Source organism: Crinia signifera, chromosome 3 (assembly GCF_055691185.1).
Source record: "Crinia signifera chromosome 3, ASM5569118v1, whole genome shotgun sequence".
Classification (NCBI taxonomy): Eukaryota; Metazoa; Chordata; class Amphibia; order Anura; family Myobatrachidae; genus Crinia; species Crinia signifera.
In genome coordinates, this window is record NC_139219.1 from 164,618,790 (window position 1) to 164,638,695 (window position 19,906).

Here is a 19,906-nt window from a genome sequence, read left to right on the forward strand (position 1 = left end):
AACAGTGAAAAACCCCATGTCGATCTTTTGACTGTTGACCTAGACATTGTCGAACTTAACTACCTGTCGAACTAATGACCTTTCGACCTATAACCATGTCAACCTTTTCCCATGTCGACCTTTTCCCATATTGACCTAATGACTGTCGACCATCATGCTGTAGAGTGTAGACCAAATGATCCCAACCCGTGTGTGGCATGGGTAGCTGGTACCAGGGAACCCATCAGGGGATGGGGGGGACGGGGGGGACAGGACGGGACTGTGGGGACTCCAGTCCCGGGCCTAGACAGAAAGGGGGACCAGGACTTTATAATTTGTCATAAACAAAGTTCACATTCCCCTTGAAGTAATGTAAAGGAGGAGTAGTGCGGCCAGTGCTGCAGACACTGGAGGACTCACCAGACATTCCAGATGTTCCAAAAAGGGAAGCTGGGCCCTGTCTTTAATATGTCAAATTCCTGTTTGTAGCTTATTAAATTGCAGGTTATGCAATTCTATCTCATGGCGTTAAAATACATTGTCAGGAAAAGGAGTCCAGCTTGGAAAGCTATATTGCATGCCCTTTGTTTTGCTGGCTTTCGCATCATTTAGCAGTGTACCTAATTCTTTATTTCCATTCCTTACAGACTGCCTCCCATTTGTCCAATCGAAAGTCGATTAAGTCCACACAGTCAGGATGCAATCGCTCTCCGTGCTATGCAGTATAAGAGAGGACTTCTACATGAATTTCGGAAAGGAAATGCTACTAAAGAGCAAATCCTCCTCCACAATTTGGTCCAGCAGCTACCAAAGGCGATTATCATTGGTGTAAGAAAAGGAGGAACTAGAGCCTTACTTGAAATGTTAAATCTCCACCCTGCTGTGGTCAAGGCTTCTCAAGAGATACATTATTTTGACAATGATGAGAACTACGCAAAGGGTATTGAGTGGTACAGGAAAAAGATGCCATTCTCCCACCCTCACCAAATCACTATAGAGAAAAGCCCAGCTTACTTTATCACAGATGAGGTTCCTGAAAGAATATACAAAATGAACTCCTCCATTAAACTACTCATCATTGTTAGGGAGCCAACAACAAGAGCCATTTCTGACTACACACAGGTGCTAGAGGGCAAGGAAAGGAAGAACAAGACTTACTACAAGTTTGAAAAAATGGCTATGGATTCTAACACCTGTGAGGTGAACACTAAGTACAAGGCTGTGAGGACCAGTATCTATACCAAGCATTTGGAAAGGTGGCTGAAGTACTTTCCTACTGAACAATTCCACATTGTTGATGGGGATCGGCTGATCACAGAACCATTGCCAGAACTGCAACTGGTGGAAAAGTTTCTCAATCTGCCACCTAGGATAAGTCAATACAACCTTTACTTTAATGCTACCCGGGGGTTCTATTGCTTGAGATTTAATATTGTCTTTAACAAGTGCCTGGCAGGTAGCAAGGGGCGCATACATCCCGAGGTCGACCCTTCAGTTATTACCAAATTGCACAAATTCTTTCATCCTTTCAATCAGAAGTTTTACCAGATCACTGGCAGGACATTTAACTGGCCCTAATTATATTGTCTACAACACTGTGTGTTGCACAACGCTTCATTACTGTCTGTAACAGGACAATTATGCACTTTTCATGGACACTTTTATTAGAGTAAGTTTTGCGTCATTTCCTGAATAAGTGTCATTTATGTATGTGACCAAATATTTAAAGGTAAAAATTTCTTCTGAGAAGTAACTAAATTATTCTTTCCATAGGTTTAACTAAAATAATAATACGTCACTTTTTAATGTACATTAATGAACAATACTATTAAGAAAACTAGTATTGATACAATTTACACTTGGGGGTAATTCAGACCTGATCGCTGGGCTGCAAATTCGCAGAAGCCAAAATTTAGGCAGATGTTGCTCCACCAGAGTGAAATCCCGCCTTGTGTATTGATGTGATTGCTGTGTGAATTGATGTGTACGGCTGATAATCTATTCGGAGCTGAGCGAATATGTTCAAAACCATTCGGAAGCCTCTCACCAGCCAATGATTTTTACACACTGCACCAGTCATTGCAAGCTCGGAGTAGCCAGAGACTTTCTCAGTGGCTGCAATGACCACAGGCACATCCAGCCTGTTGCTGACATCACACACTCTCCCCTAAAATGCTTGGGCAATCCTGCATTTTTCCATACATTTCCAGTGTTTCTGTCACACCTAGAATTTTCCTTGGCCCCCAGATGCCCTCTTCCTGTCAATCACCTTGCGTATGATATACGCAAAGAAAGTAGTCTGCTTTCATCGCAGGACAGCCTTGCACATGCATACCAGTGGCGTAACAATAGTGGGTGCAGGGGATGCAATTGCTATGGGGCCCGAGGGCTGGGGGGGCCCGAGAGCCCAGCAGGCAATCCCCTGCACCCTTTTGAAGTATTATACCTTATACAATTGATATGCGGCGCCGCGCTGAGTTAGAAGCTATGATTTGGCTTTTAGAGAAGAGACGGAACTCAGAGAGGGTCCTCGCCTGGCAGCACAGAGCACCAGACTCTAGAGGGCGCTGCAGCTGCATTCTCTATTTTCGATTTGCCGGGTCACAACAGCACTTGCTGGCAGTCACCGTCTCAGTTAGTTGCACGCCTTTACAGACCCAGCCTGCTGTCTCCTCCTCCGTGCCGGGTGCCGCAGAGCTGTAACGCCGCAGAGGTGTGGACCCGGATGGAAGCAGAAACCTGTGTCGCACCCTTGCCTTATCGAAAGAGCTGCAATTAAAAGTAGGTGGGCAGGCATTGGGAAGAGCAGGGGTAGGCCTGACATGGGACTCCTAAGTATAGGCTCAGCGGGTCACCATGATGGTGGTGACCCGCCGCTGATGCACTACCTACATCAGTAAGTGACAGCCCGCTCTCTCCCGCCCCCACCCCTTTCTGATCTCCAGCTTGACAGCCTGCTCCCCTTCAACTGTTCGTCGTGTATCCCCCAGCCTGGTGGTCTCTCCTGCATCTGTGCTGGATAAACCCCCCCTGCGCAAGTGATAGCCTTTCCCCTAGTCCCTCCTCTGTCTCCCTTACACTATCTCTTGAACCACTCTCTACTGTACTGTATCTCTCTCGGTACTGTATCTCTCTCTCTCCTGACACTCTTTCCCAACTCACTCCTTCTCTCTATCCCTGACTGTCTCTCTCTTTCTCTGCCTGACACTATCTCTCCATCTTTCCAAGAATGAGGGGGGGCCCTTTCAAGACTTTGCTATGGGGCCCACTGAGTTTAAGTTACGCCTCTGATGCATACTATGGGCCACCATGCGAATTTGAAGCGGTAAGATCATGTCTGAATTACCCCCTTGGTTCCAGCACAATAGGATGAACTTGTCACCTACACATAGTGAAGTTACCCATTGAGTATCCTTAATCTGTAGTTCTGAAAATGTACCCGGTTATTTGGAACATGTTTGTGACACATTGATGTCACCAGTTACTAATGAATTGATAAGGTGACCTATCATAAATATTGTCTAAGCTCACACAATGCAACATCTACCACGTGTAGGTGACTGTGACACTCTTTTGTATGCCGTGTACCTTTTACCAGTTACATAATACAGCTAGGTATCGAACCCTTCAGCGATAATGTAAGAACAAAGTGAAATACTGTCTTGTAGTGGATATCTTAAGAGTTAGTATGTTTGATCAAGGTTCCAGAACATGAAAAATAAAACTCTAAATGATGTGGTCCTTTGATCTAGGTGTGTTTTGCCTTTGGTGATCCTCTCATATATTCTGTTTTGGAGAATAGCGGTACATGCCAATTAGCAGGGCACCTGTCTTTAAATACATATATTCATACAAGGAAGCACAATCTGTTTTTGCTCTTGGCAAAATACACCTAAAACAGCATAGAGAAGTTGTACTGAACCTGAATAAAAAGGCATCCATTCTTGCCAGATACGCACACCCTCAACAATGTATTTTAAAAAGCAGTGACAGTATAACAAAAAAATAATCAACCTTGATACCAAATAAACTCTTCTATTATATTTAGCAGTGTATGTTCTGCACAGAAAACATACAATGAAAAGGATTCGCTTAGTAAAACAATGTATACGGTATCTTTTGATTATACTGTGCGATAGAACGCAATCTACAGATACTATAGAACTATTTAAGTTGCCTAATTGCATATTTTATTGCCTCTTTAAGAGTCAATAAATGAGAAAATACAATGTTCATATTATTCAGTCAAACAGTGGTTGTCTTACTCTTGTTCCAAAGTTTCTGTAGTGAATTTGCACTAACAGTTTCTTGTACAGGTACCTGTCACTTGTAGCATGCTGACTATAGCAACCATAGGTCTGGCCATTCCCCTTAATGTGTTTGTTTATCAGAAGAGACATACTGTACATAATGTATATTTTATTGTACATACTGGTTTCACATTAAGTAACTATATTTTGTAAAACTGAGTATGACTCTTTAAATTATTGTGAGAAGTTTTATTGTGGTTATTTAACTTGGAATGAATTAAATCACTAAATGTGTATATTTTTTGTGGGTGGTTTTTTTTCACATGAACTTCCTTATTATTTACAATAATTGAAAACGATTTTGAAACCCAAGTAAAAAAAAAAGTATGTGTAACAGTTTCAAAAGCTGTTTTTGTTTGTATTTCATTGTACTGTATTGTATAATATTATAGAGCAAAATTTAAATACATTGTACAATTTGTAATTGTAGCAAATGTGTTAAGCCTGGAGAAGTGATAAAGTGGAAGGTGATAACACAGCAGCCAGTCAGCTAATAACTGTCACGTTGCAGGCTGGGTTTGAAAAATTACAGTTCAGAGTTGATTGACTGGTGCATTATCATCTTCCACTTTACCACTTCTCCAGGTTCAGGGGGGTATTCAATGTGCCACCGCTATTCTCGACGGGGGAAATAGAGTCTCAAAGCAAAGGGGTTGTTCTCTATTGCTGTGCCCTACACAGGGCTGGCAACAGAAATCTTGGGGCCCTGTACAATGATATTTCTGGTGCCCCTACCTAAACCCAAATCCACACAACCCTTTTCTGCACATGCCTCATTTAACCTTTCGCTGTTCCAGATCCTGCTTTCAGGTGCGGACATCTCTCATTCTTAGCAAACAAGTTTAAGAGAATAGATATATTGCGCATTCAGCTGCACAGTAGTGACCTTTCTACAAAGGTTTCTCAATGACCTTCACAAAACACCATATAAACAAAAATTGAGAAAGGCACTTATCCGGCGCTCGGAATCCTGAACCAGCACTGAAGTTTTTCAATTCACTCAGCACATGTGGAAGAATAAATGCATGCCATAGTGAAGTATGTCATTCACAAATACATGATTTAATAGCAGCATACACATACAATAAAAAAGACACCAGCTGAAGTAATTCTAAAAGATTAAAAACAATTCGCACTATGGATAAAGTGCATAGGTGTCCTAAACAAGACAGAGACTGAGGATTACTGGATTCTGTGGGAACTGAAGTATCACCAGTTCCAACTGCATTTAAAGTGAATCCCATACAGGCAATGCGGCTGGGCACTTTCTCTGTCTCAGATCCAGGCTCCACTGTCTCCTTTCAAATCCATATACAGTCCACCACCAACGCGCTTCTTCCTCCGCAGAGGACTTTTTCAAGGTGTACTGACTTGCTGTATATGAGCCCTTAATAAAGTAAGTCCTTCCCGTGTCTCAGCTGGACTCTAATTAGTGTGTTAGAACTATGTGTCCCATAGTCCCCTGTTGAGCGCGGGACTTCCTGTTACTGAAATCAGCAACACGGGTATCCCTGGCAACCAGTCCAGTCCAGAGTCCAGCTGAGATGCGGGAAGGACTTACTTTATTAAGGGCGTTAAAACGGTTCAGTCCCAGTGCGACCCTGCATTTTGGTATGTTCAGATTGCTTCAGCGAACCGGCAATATTGCCGGTTCGCTGATGTCATGTGGGGCAGGGCAGAGTGGCGGAGCATCATTGGGGGTGAGGGAGGAGGCAGCACTTAGAGCTGGAGCTGCTCCAAGCACTGCCTCCTCTATTAGTGTAAACGGGAAATTGGTCGCTCAACCAGATTAACCCGGTTACACTGCAAAGCAACACGGCAACGACCCAATAAAAAACCCTTCTTTTTTTACTGGTTCTTAATGCAGTGTTGCTACTGTCTTGCTGGACCCGGTTACCCCTTTCACATTGCACCAATTACTGGGTCAAACCGGCAAGAAACCGGTAATTAGGTGAGATGTGAAAGGGGTATTACTCTCTCTGCTCATGTTACATTTTCCCCACCTGCAGTGCACGTGGTTTTGCCCAGTGTGACAACAAATTTGCCCTGCTATCAAGTCTGAATTAGGCCCATAGTCCCAATATACGTGTAAAATACCCAATTGATTGTGGGAAACAATACATTCGACAGATGATTTTTGGCTAATGCCCACCCTTAGAGAGATATATTTATAAAAATAATTAATTCCTTCTGATATGGGCACCTATACTGTTCTGCCATTGAATAAGAGCCATTTCTTTTTTGATGAACAGGAACTCTGAATTATTATTTTGTTATATATTCTTTATTTTGGTTTTTCAAGGAAAAATAAAGTCGTTACAGGCATTTCAAACATGTAAATATGTACAGACTAAGATACTGGCATGACATCATACAGCAATAGTCTTGCGGAAGGACAGAGAGGATACAGTAGAGTTTGTCCTTACATATTAGAGAGTAACATCCTTGGTATATCTAGTCTGACGGAACACTTGGAACATAATGTTTTGAAACTTTAGTCATAATAACAAAAAAATTGACAAGACAAAAGAAAGAGAAAGGAGGAGGATAGCATTTGGAAAGAAGGGGAGGTAAGATTAGGTTGTAGGCATGGGGGAAGAGTCGAACCAGTGGTGGTTGGTAGGTAACACTTTTTCTGATCTGTTTTATAACATATTGGTATGTGGAATCTATAGGTATATGGCCTTTATAGGTGGTAGTGGTTTTAAAATCTAGCCATGTGAGCCAGGTGGCCATGTAATCTGAGTGCTTTTCTAATGCTGAGTGATATATATCTTCTATGGCTCTATAGAATGCTATTCTCTGGAACCATTCCCAACCCGTGGGAGGTTCCAGTTGAGGTGTTTAAGGAGTGATTATTTGTATTTTGATAGAGGAATGGCGGTGTGGGAGAGTAGAAAAAGGTTTTTTTGAATCCGCACATAATCTGATATCAATATCCAATAAAGTAAACCAACATTGTTGTCATCAAATGTAATCTGTGATATGACCTGTTGGTGGTGTTCCCAGAACAAGTTTCAGAGAACTAAACTGGAAAAATGGGATCTTGCAGTAGAATGCAAAAAAAGACTGATTTAGTCTTACCTGGGGCACACTTTAATATAATGTATGTTAAATTATTTTAGTTAAAACGTAACTTTTAATTTCTGTTCCTTAAAAGGAAGGGGTGACGTTTGTCACATTGGTCTGCACCTTATGTTTATGAGATGCAGGTCTTTAATAATAAAATTTTTGAATTATTATTAAAGATCTGCATCTCATAAACATAAGGTGCAGACCAATGTGACAAACGTCACCCCTTCCTTTTAAGGAACAGAAATTAAAAGTTAGGTTTTAACTAAAATAATTTAACATACATTATATTAAAGTGTGCCCCAGGTAAGACTAAATCAGTCTTTTTTTGCATTCTACTGCAAGACCCCATTTTTCCAGGTGTGGGAGAGTAGCCAGAAGTCTTAGGTTTGGAACCCCAGTACTTCAGAAGAGATTCGAACAATCTCATCCCAAAAGGCCGTTATCAGGGGGCAGTCCCGCCATATATGTATGAGGATTCACCGTTCCCTACCACATCGCCAACAGAGAGGGGAGACTGAGGGGAAAAATGTATGCAGCAGCAGGGGGGGGGGGGGGGGCGGGCAGCACCGGTACCACCTAGTGAACACTTTGTACTGTGTTTCCACTACCTCCAAACTCCTGAAACAATGTGCCATAGTATTACATTGCTTCTTTCAATTTATATGTATCCCTCGAGGGGAGAGATCAGAGTCCCAGGCCTTACAAAAGGAAGTGATATCAGTGGTATAGCTATGAAGTGCAATCTTGTAAATAGCTGATACAACATGGACGGGTTCTGAGGAATGGGAACACAATACTTCAAAGGGTGTGGGATCTTTTGCAACAGTCGTCCTCTGTGACTGAATAAAGTGGTACATCTGGAGGTAAAACCAGAAATCTGTTGAGTAAACATTGGTAGTCCTACATAAACCTTTATAGGAATTAAAAATTCCTTCTGAGATCATGTGTATTACCCTAGTCAGGCCCCCTTGTCACCATCTAGTGGCCACCCGTCCCGCAGTGTCTGGTGGGAAACTCGGATTATTAAGAAATGGGAGTAGTAGGGAGTTCGGTGATGAGAGACCCAGTTTGTAATGCATAGCTCTCCAGAGAGCCAGTCAGGGCCGGCACTACCCACTCAGCAGCTCCTGCAAAGCAGGGAGGCGCCATGCTGAAAAGGCGCTGTCTCCCTCCCTGCTCTGTTAAAGCTGCATCAGCCCTCACTGTCTGCCTGCAGCGCCTGTCTGACAGCGGGTGGCAGTATGGAGAGGCTGAGCAGCTCCCTGCACCGCGCACACACTGTACTCCTCCTGCGACCTGCCCCCTCTTCCTCACGGACACTTGCGCTAAGGCATGAAGCGCTGTCTGTGAATGCCTGGATGACATGTCATGTCCGGATCTGCCCCCTACCCATTGCTCCCTGCGTCTGTCAGCTGTCAAACAAATGATGAACAGGCAGCAGCGCCACCCTTCCTTCCCTCTTCTCAGTGTGCTGTGCCAGTGCCACTGCCAGTCCACAACACTCCGCCCCCTCTATATCCTCTTCTTCCATCTCCTCCTTCTCTCCCCTCCTTTCCCCCTCAGTCACAAGAGGGGTGTAATGGCATCCTCAGCGTCCTGCCTACGCAGATAGAAGAGGAGAGACTGCACAAGAGTTAAACAGCAAAAGAACAGTGAGTCTTTTATTATACATGTTTATGTAGGTTAGGGATCTTTGGGCCTGTAGGGCTCTCGCAAGCAATTCCCCGGGTTTATTTCCCCATCTATGGTATTTATGGCAACAGCAGCGGAACGCCCTATGGGTGCTCTCATTAAACAAGATATTTAATGATGATCAGGGGTTAATGATAACTTATGTATTAGTTCCACCTTTTTAATCTTCGCGAGTAAGGCCCCTCGACATTCCATTTTTTTCTTTTTGAGGTAGGAACCCAATTGAATATTTACCTCGAACTACACATTTATGTGCTTCCCACAGTGTCACAGGGGATATCTGATCAGTCAAATTAAAAGTAATGTAGTCTGCAATGGTCTTTTCTATTTGGGCCAGACAGTCGTCTCTCAGGAATTGTTCATTGGGGGAGGGTGGCCTAGGGACAGAACTTAAGTAATAGGGGCATGATCGGAGCCTACTATTTGCCCTATTGAGGCATCTACAAGGAGGTCTAAAGATTTATGATCTAAGCAGAGATAATCTATATGGGTATAAGAGGAATGAGGGTGTAAATAAAATGTAAAATACCTGTCCTTAGCGTGTATTAAACACCAGGTGTCTATCAGCTGAAAGTCGTGTAGTACGGATTTGAAACGTTTAATATCTTTTATGGGGGATCTAGATGTGGCGGCGGAAGTGTCTACAGATGGCTCAATTGAAATCTCCTCCCACTACCAGCACACCCTCCAAATTGTGTTCTATCAATTCAAGAGCCTCCCTCATGAAATGCAGTTGGCCCTGATTGGGGAGATAGAGATTGACAAATATGAAAACTTTGCTTCACCAGTAGACCCCTCCCATTACCTATAGGAATCTCTAAAACATCAGTAAGCCTAACATGTTTGGCAAACAAGATGGTTACACCTAGTTTTGGCTCTTAAGAAGTCATTATAATAACCCAGTGGAAAATTACAAGAATATAGTTTTGGGGAAGTACCCTTTTTAAAATGAGTCTCCTGACGAAACACTACATATGCCCTTTCAGTATGCATTCTATAAAGAAGTCTGGATATTTTTTTCAGGGACATTAAGGCCTTTCGCATTAAGAGACATCAGTGTTAAGTTAGCCATTTGCATGTATTATCCCAAACTTTCCATGGTCCTCTAACATCATTTTACCTTGTCGTGTGAGCAGCTTACCACAATACAATGCCCAATGGTAAGAAAGAAGGGAGTTAGGAAAAAGCAGGGACACACGTAAGGAGAGGGAGGGGGGGTGAACACATATTGCAAAAAAAAAAGTAACTACTGTTAATGGAACAATCCTCTGCATCAATAGATATGGGGAACCGAAGAAGACCCATGTTCTAAAAATATACAGCAGGGCAAGTGGGGGGAGGGGGGGGGGGTTGAGGGGAATCCGAGCAACCCATCATGAGATAATAATTAAGTAATGATTAAATCATTCTAAATTAAGGCCAGCTCGAGGGATGGGAGGGTAGGACAACAAGTTGGCACAAATATCAATAATTAACATGCAGAACATTTTGAAATATGCATTTCTAACAGGAAGGGTTAAATAGATGGATAGGGTTCACCTGCATCTGTGTTGAGGATAATAATATCCTTTCAAAGAGGAGAGAGAAAAAGACACAAAACTACTACAGGAGAAAGATAGTAATTAATAACTATAACAGATAAAGCGTATATTCACATGACCGTGCTGTTGTCAGGCAATGTAGGTTGTTGTCTTAACCAAGAGGCCTCTGTGACATCATCTGGTGCAGCAGCATGGTTTCGTCTTCTAGTCTTGCGAACCCTTTGCCATTGCTCCCTGCGGTGTTGAGGTTGAGTGGAAAGTTCAGAAGGGTCTATCCAGTTAGGAAGCATCTGGGCGGAAATCCCCAAAATTGAGCAGAAGTCCTTTACGTCCTCAAAATCTTGTAAGATCACAAGGGCCCCCTTGTGGTTTACTTGAAGGGGAAACCCCAATGGAATTTAATATCATGTCTCTTAAGTTCTTCTGTGAGTGGGTGTAGAAGACGTCTCTGTTGCAAGGTGGTCCAGGATAGGTCTTGGAATATTTGAATCCCATGACCGTTGAAGTCCAGGTCTAATGTATGCCTGTCCGCTTTCAGAATCTCCTCTTTCTCTTGGAAATAATGAAGTCTGCAGATAACATCGTGGTCTTTCTGCTGGAGCACCTCTGGGTCATTGTGCACGGTGTGCTCTGTCAAATATTATCTGGTATTCAGGGTATTCATTTTTAACAGTTAGTTAAAAATTTTGGTCAGTGCATTTTCGATATTTTGGGGGGCAACGTCTTCGGGCAGTCCCAAAACCTCAAATTATTTATGCATCCTCTATTGTCTGTCATCGATTCTACGGCCCATCACTATCAGAGTGCGTGATTGGCAAGAGATAAGATCATGGAGGTCTGATAACTTAGAATCTACCTCTTCGCCTTGTTCTTCCAACTAAACCACTCTGTCTGCAATCTGCATGACAACAGACTTTATAGAAGAGATATGGGTTTGCATTGAGTCCTGTATCAGTTGTTCCATGGACAGCAAGTCCTGTTGCATGTCTTGATGATTTGGAAGAGGCCGCAGTTTGGAGAGGATGGCTGACATGTCTGGATTCCCCATTGAGGATTTAGACAGTTGATTTGGAGTAGGGGGCCTTGCGGCCATATTCCCCCTCCATGGGGTCGGAGGATGGGGAGAGAGATGAGGGAGCTGATGATGTTGACTCAGAGGCAGGGCTAACAAATAAAGAGTGGAATGCCTCAACTTGAGATGATTTAGCAGGGGTATTCGCCTGGGTCTTGGGACAACGTCGCTTTGTCATGTGGACGGAGTTTGTATGTGGCCAAAAGGGATTGTCCTCGAGCTGGACATCGACATGTAGGTGGCTCAGCACAGAGTCCCCTCAGTGTGGCCTGGTCAAGTCATCATAACTCAAAACACAGACACCAGTGTTGGGGCGAGAAAGTCTCCTCCTCAGGGAGCACGAGGCAGAAACCAGGGATTCAGCACCCCTCAAATTAGTTGCAAAAGCCCATCCAGTGTACCTTAGGTGTGTTCAGTGGCACGAGAGGTATTATATCAGGTACTCAGCAGGGTATTTGGTCCAATGCCCCAGGGGATCCCTCTGGTAAGGAGGCAGAGAGCACAGGGCAGTATGGAGGTCCTGCCCATGGGTGGGGTATACAGAAGTAGTTTGATAAAGAGCCATAGGCACTTAATTGTTTTTGTCTTGTGTACTCCCTTCCTGGTGCTGTGGGAAACACAGAGCTAGCAGTGGCTAGAAGGTTATGGGGGCCCCAGAGGTTAGTAAGACCCTAAGCATACACATCCGTTCAGATGGTAGCACTGTCTTTCTGGCGGCTGGCTGGACATGCGTTCAGCAGGGTGACATTTACCTGCTCACGAGGCAGCAAATACACGCATCCTAGCAATCAGGTCTGAATTACCCCCTTAGTGTGACTTCAATGGGTACATGGTATTCTGGAACATTTTTTGCTAGCAAAACGGACTGTCTGTCACTTTCCCAAGGTTTTAACAGATTTATATGGTAGATTTGTGCTTCCCTCCTTCTACCTGAACTTTGTAATTGACCAGTCCACCGCCTCTACGATTTTATAAGGGCCCTGCCATTGAGCATACATAGAATTACTTTCTGTAGTAGGCAGAAGCACTAGCACAAAGAGAAATATACCTGTGCTGGCTGTATTTACAAATATGTTAACATATTATTTGTTAACATTAATAAAATATAATTAATAAAAAAAATCTATAATAATATACACTAAAACGTATAATCATGAATAAAATGCCACTGGATGTGAAGTTACTCATCGAATTAAATAAGCTCAGGAATAGGGCTTTTTCCTCTTATCATTCACCGTTGGTGTAGTTTGCATCCCATAAAGTGGCAATAGTGGTAGGTAGGCTCAACGCATTTCCCTCGGGTAACCCAGCTTCTTCAAGAGCAGATTAAACCTCACTTGAAGTGTCAGTCCAGCACTAGCACCTTGTATCCTTGTTTACAGGACCGGTTGACTGCGGTGATATCATAACTATGTTTTTGACATTGTTGAGCCCTTTTTCATGTGCTTGTTCAAGAGTTCCTCCTGCCCTAGATGACCGTAGAATTGGGTCACAAACTAAGACAGGTTATTGACAGGATTGTTGTTCCCACCCTTTTAACAGATTCAGAATCCCTCTGGGTTGTCTCCCCTAGAGTTCAAAGGGACTAAACCCTGTAGAAGATTGGGGTACCTCTCTGACTGCGAACATCAAATAAGGTAGGAGCAAATCCCATTTTTTTCTGAGATACTGCCATCTATCATTTGTTTAAGGGTTTGATCAAACCTTTCTACCAGGCCATCTGTTTGCGGGTGTTACACTGAGGTGGTAATCCTGTCTACCTTTAACACCTCATGCAGCAGCTGTTTTCACTTTAATCTGAGCTGGCTGCACCTCCTGCAGCATCTCGTTGCCCCTGTATCTGGGTGTGTTGCCCTTCAAACAGTTAAGCGAACATTTTCATTAATGGCTCCATAGTATCCTGCATTTCCCCTTTAATGGCAAATTTAGGAGGTTTAATATAATGTACAAGATTCACAAAACAGATTTTAGCTCACAACTGCCTGCTTCACTGGCCACTTAACACAAAACAGGAACTATTATTTTACGACACGGTGGCCCTTTAAGGTTGGCAGCCACACCTAACCTTTGCAACTCTAAGTTGCCCTGCTATTCCACTACAGGCACATAATTGAAAGGTTTTTAACAGGCTGACCAGAAAATGGATAAACCACAATCACAACATTTCCTAGCTCCCCAAACCAGCTGTACTATGTGTAACCAGATTTTTTTTTACCAGTTCATCTGTACTAATAGGGGCTCTGTTTTGGGTTCCTGCGGTTTTGCAATGTCCAGAAATTAGAGTCCCACACTGGGTGCCAAATGCGACAAGGAATCACATACACTCAATATAGAAGAAGTCTGGGTCTTTAGTTTGTAGCAGGTAGACAGCACACCAGGTTAACAGCTCTGCAAACAAGGTTACAGCATTGCAGGGTGTTCCACAGATTTCACAGTCAGGGTACACTCCAAAGCACCTAATGTAATATTGCATTACCGGCCTACCACCCAGCTGCTTTTCAGCATTGAGAGCAATGACCTCCTGCCCTGGACACACATATTGGAGGTCATTCTGATTGACTCACAAAGCTGCGAAATTCGCAGCTTTGCAAATCAACTAAACACTGCGACCTCTTGCACAGATGGTATACACATGCGCATAAGCATATATGCACATGCACAGCCCATCAACATCACTAACCTTTGCAAATTCACAATGGTTAGGATGAACTAGAATGACCTCCATTACACGAAGCCACAGGTGCTGCTAAAACCTAGACTGGATCTTCCACATCACCCTTATGTATTTGAGTATGTATGTATGTATGTAGTGCATATGTATGTAGTGTGTGTATGGTTATAACCTTCATCCATACACCAATTCTTCGTCCCATGAGGACAGAAGCTCCATCTGTGCATAGCCCCACCGCTTTATTCAGATCAATGACAAGCCTTTTTTTAAGTATGGCAACATCAATTGTATCAGCTTTACTCTACTCAAAAGTAACAATATCCCTAGTCTTGTTTTATCAAGGCACTCACTAGTAACATAAGGAGAAGGGGACAGACCTATGGTGGACACCATTGGTGAGTTTGTATGGATGATTGTAGTGTGTGTTAAAGTTTTATTTTTCAGGGTGTGTGTCTCTTTTATTTTGACTTTAATGCTATGCATGGTGGGACCTGTGGTTCTCCAAGTCCCTGCATGTAGGTGTGGCTTGCTGGGGCTTGTAGTTCCACAACATAATCAAATAGTTCATGTTCTTAATGTTATACTTTGGCCCTTATTCTGGTTCACTTGCAAAGGCAAATTCCTTCTCAAATGGACAAAACCATGTGCATTGCAGTGGGGCAGATGTAACATGTGCAGAGAGAATTAGATTTGGGTGGGGTTTTACTTTAAAGTGAGATCTATATTGCAGTGTAAATATAAAGCAGTCCGTTTTTTCCCTGCACAGAAATAAAATAACTCCCACAAATCACACATAGACGGTGCAATAATTTCATGGGTTTTGGTCTAGATCGCATTGCATCGCACGCAAATCGCGTGCGGACCTAGTTCAAAAAGTATGTGCAGCACATACTTTTGATCTGTGTGATGGAATGTGTGCGGGAGCGCGCATCGTATCCCACCCACAAATCGCACCGTGCATGAGCACCTTAACTCTCTCTGCACATAATACATCTGCGCCCCTGCAGTGCACATGGTTTTGTCCATTAGAGAGAGAATTTGCTTTTGCAAGTGAACCAGAATCAGGCCCTTGATCCGATCACGAGGACCTCTGTCTACCCATCTGAAGAAAAGGTAGGTATTTAATAAGGATCCCACTACTACTGCACACACCTACCTCAGGAAGATCCCCTTTCCAGTCTGAATCAGCCCCAGATACAGCCATCCTGCCGACCTTAGAAATATATGGACCCTTGCACATCTGTGGACTAAGACCAGGGATTACCAGCAATTACCCTACTGGCACTGCTTTTGATACCATCTATTCTGCACCAGACCCGCATCACACCAGCAGGGTTTTCACTACTGAACTCTAATACCCCTTTCACATCCCATATATAACCCAGGTCAATGTGCAATGTGAAAGCACCACAGTCAATTACCCAGGTCGAATAACCTGGAAAAAAAGAAGGGTCAGACATGGAATATTGTGCATTTAAAAGTGCAGACCCGGTTATTTCCAATCAGCTGAGACCTGCAGAGCACACAATACTTTTCTGCACTGCACAATGAGGACAAGCATAACAGCAAACATTTGGAAGCAAGAAGTGAAGTGTACTGCACTGCACTGTACTTTCTACCTACTATACTGCACCGTCAGGGCCGTTTCTACAGGCGGACAAGCCGTGCAGCAGCCCGGGGCGCCGCACGGCTTGTCCACCTCTGTTACACAGCCGGGGCGCCGGCAGCTGAGCTCCCCACAATGCCGCCGCCGCCTCCAAGTCTCCCCCGTCGCCTCCGCGTCTCCCCCGCCACCGCCTCCTCCTCCAAGTCCCCCTCCCCCCGCAAAGAACAGGTGAGCAGGTGAGCCCCAGGGGAGGGGAGGGGAGGGGAGCGCATCGCTCATCTCTCCTTCCCCTCGCTCACTGTGTCATTGGGCTGGCAGCCAATCAGAGGACCTCGCGGGCTGGCAGCCAATCAGGAGCCAGCCCGCAAGAATGGCTGCCGGCTCAGGGACACATCGAAAGCAGCAGCAGCAGCATGTAGCGGCGGGGGACTGGAGGAGGAGAGTGAGTGAGAGAAGAGAGTGAGTTGTGCTGCTGGCACTTTGGGGAAATGTGTGGCACTGTGGGGGCATATATGTGGCACTTTGGGGGCATATCTGCAGCACTGTAGGGGCATATCTGGCACTGTGGGGGCATATGTGTGGCACTAGGGGCATATTTGGCACTGTGGGGGATATATATGTGGCATTGTGGGGGCATATCTGGCACTGTATGGGCATATGTGTGTCACTGTGGGGGCATATGTGTGTCACTGGGGGCATATGTGTGTCACTGTGGGGGCATATCTGGCACTGGGGACATATCTGGCACTAGGGGCATATTTGGCACTGTGGGGGATATATATGTGGCATTGTGGGGGCATATCTGGCACTGTATGGGCATATGTGAGTGACTGTGGGGGCATATGTGTGTCACTGGGGGCATATGTGTGTCACTGTGGGGGCATATCTGGCACTGGGGACATATCTGGCACTAGGGGCATATTTGGCACTATGAGGGCATATATATGTGGCACTGTGGGGGCATATGTGTGGCACTGTGGGGGCATATTAGTAAACGGCATGAGTTGTGCGGCAGCGGCATGTGGGGCATAATGTGTAATAGGCATTACGGTGTGGGGAGTATTGTGTAATTGCCATCACAGTGTGGGGTGTAACGGGCATCATAATGTGTAATTGTCATCATGGTGTGCGGCGTAATGTGTAATTGTCATCACGGTGTGCGGCGTAATGTGTAATTGTCATCACGGTGTGCGGCGTCATGGATAAATAGTGTATAATGATTCAAGTAACCTGTCATTGTTTGGCCTCGATCTGTGAGGCGTACTAGGTCACTGCGTGGGCCTTTATATTTTTATGTCACTGTGTGGCCTTCAGCCCGCCAACTAAAGTGCGGGAGTACAATGACAATTCCTGCGGTAACCAATGTCTGGTCATGCAGGCTGCAAAGGTGAGTTGTAAGGTAATTGTTTTCCTGCTCGACCACGCCCTTATATTAAGCCACGCCCATTTGAAAAATAAGCCACGCCCCCTATTTCGTCGTGCGCGCAATTTCTTCTATGTCGTGTTAACCTTTTTTTTGGGGGGGGGGGGGGGGGGGGGGGCACATTTTTATTCCTTTGCCCTGATAGCTAAATTGTCTAGAAACGGCCCTGTGCACCGTTCAGCCATGTCAAACTGGAATGATGAAGTCATGGAGTTGCTGCAGATCAGGGGTGAAGAGGAAATATTTAGGCAAATCATGGGCACAGACAGGGATGCGATAATTTAAGGCAATATCAATAAAATGTTAGCGGCAACTGGCTTTATTAGGACCCAACATCAAATATTCCCCAACCCCCTCCTTTGTTCAGACCTCAGAGAACAATGAATTACACTAAAAATGACATCACACTTGTTTAACATGGGAACTGGGTTGAGTAAAAATGCACCAACTCTGCAATAACCCGGATCAATAATGCATTATAAACGTCTCGGACCGGGTTTGATCCGTGTTAAAAACCTGGGTCCGACCCTGCTTTTGCGATCTGAAAGGGGTATTAGGGGGAACTATGGATGCAGAGAACACCACTGCTCTGAACATTCTAAAGGCCAACAGTTATGGGCCCCATACATCAGCAATCACAATTTATGGATTTCCAGATACAGGGATTTTTTGGCCAGATAAATAGATTTTACAATCTATCTGACTTTGCCCACACATTACAAATTTATTTCAGTGATCGGCAGATTTTTCCATCTAAAGATTGCATCTTCATATCTGGAAATTGCCCAATCGATTGTCATTTCAGCTGTTCATAATGTAAATAGATGAAGAAGACAAACTGGGAATGCCCACACATATAAAAAAGATCTGCAGATAATACCAGATTATTAAACATGTTTAAAAACCTGATTAAGCAATCGATTGGTGATTTTGATTGGGATTGCCAAAAGGGGGAGCCCACACATCTAAAATTAATTGTGGCAATCATCTCCATATCTGAAAATTGTCACAATTAATTGCTGATGTATGGGGCCCTTAACTTTGGCTGATAACAGGGTTTAACAGACAGGAAGTAAATAACAGCTGAAATTCCTTACATGTTACAAAAGCATGAAAGTTGTTAAATCTTGAGGAAGGCTAATTTCACTTCATCAGCACCTATTGTTCTCCCTAGGACTGTGTGAGCATTTGTGGTAGAGAATCAACAGGTGGTAACCTGCACTAACCTTGGCCTTCCTCCCTCAAATATCCAACCCCAAACCCTGCAGCTCTAATAACCCCGTTGGAATTTCGGAAGCAGTGCAAGTTCAGCTAGTTGGTATTTAGAGCCGGTCCGGTGTTGCGATATCACTACCGGCACCTAGGAAACATGTGGGAGACATTCTGCTGGAGTTCTGGAAAACCTGTTTCACCTTTGAGGACAAGTTCAAAGCATTGCTTCATACGGAGTAGCTCACTGGTTCAGTGGTATTTGGTGTGTCTGTTGAAGCAGAATAACTGAGACCCAGAGCCCACCATGCTTGTGGAGAACTTAACTGAGTGGTCAGGGCCCTCAAAACAAAGACTGTAACAAGAGTCCATTCAGGGAAGTCAGCAGTAAACCTTACAATAGGATTGCCCTTATACCACCTGGACTGTTCCTGCTACCTGGTAAGATAATGGACCTGTACTTGCTTGCATCTGAAATGTATGGCAGTATTAATTTGTTATTGTTTGCAGTGGTTTTAAAGACTATTGCATTGTAAGACTACTGGTTGTGGGTGTTTTATACAGTATGTGCAATAAGGTGCCATTGTACTGTCCTCTCATACCTTCTAGTATGAACGCCCAACCTAAGCATACGGGCACACAAACTATGGTTCCAATACCCAGTATCCTCTGGGAGAAGAGGTGCTCATCATACTGTATGTGCACCTATTGGTGGCATATAGGTAGACTAGTGTTCATTCTAGCACCCACCATCTTTGAAAACCCATGCAGTTCCTCTTCCCTGCCGCTGTCTGCTGTAGTGCTTCTAGCATAGTATGGACTGTATATCAGCACTGATATGCAAACCAGGCCTGTGCTAGAAACACCACAGCATGCAGCAACACCCCAGGTAGGAAACAGGAACTGCATGGGTTTTTCAAAGATGACGAGTGCTAGAATGAACACTAGTAGATTATAGGGAGCGTGCATGTGTACAAAAATGTACTCCCCTATGATGGTTTCATGTTGCCTCTGTGAACCATATTTACTATTTGTCAAAGCTGCCAGTTTAACATTTAGTTTTGTTACCATTTTTAAAACTACCATTTAAAGCGCATGATCATCCTGGCTGTATAAAACCATCCAATAGCAACTATACCTCTATATACAATATAAAGGGACAATTTCAACTGCGCCAAGAGCAGCTATAAAGAAGTATATATCGGAAAGAGGTCACCAAACCTTTTAAAATGTGATATTCTCCTCAATTGCTCTCCTACCACCTAGACGAAGGAATAACAAATATGAAGTATGACAAAGAAAATATCACCTGTCGCACACCGCGCTCA

General features: G+C 44.0%; 1 protein-coding gene across 3 annotated transcripts in view; it reads left to right on the plus strand.

Moving 5' to 3' along the window:
* HS3ST5 (heparan sulfate-glucosamine 3-sulfotransferase 5) overlaps positions 1-4,527 on the plus strand; it is a 312,296-nt gene extending 307,769 nt beyond the window's left edge. For all 3 annotated transcript variants that reach the window (XM_083176864.1, XM_083176863.1, XM_083176865.1), the window contains one exon: positions 627-4,527. In XM_083176864.1, the coding sequence (XP_083032990.1) occupies positions 627-1,557 (931 nt within the window). In that variant the 3' untranslated portion in view covers positions 1,558-4,527. The remainder of the gene's footprint in view (positions 1-626) is intronic.
* Positions 4,528-19,906: the final 15,379 nt, after the last annotated feature.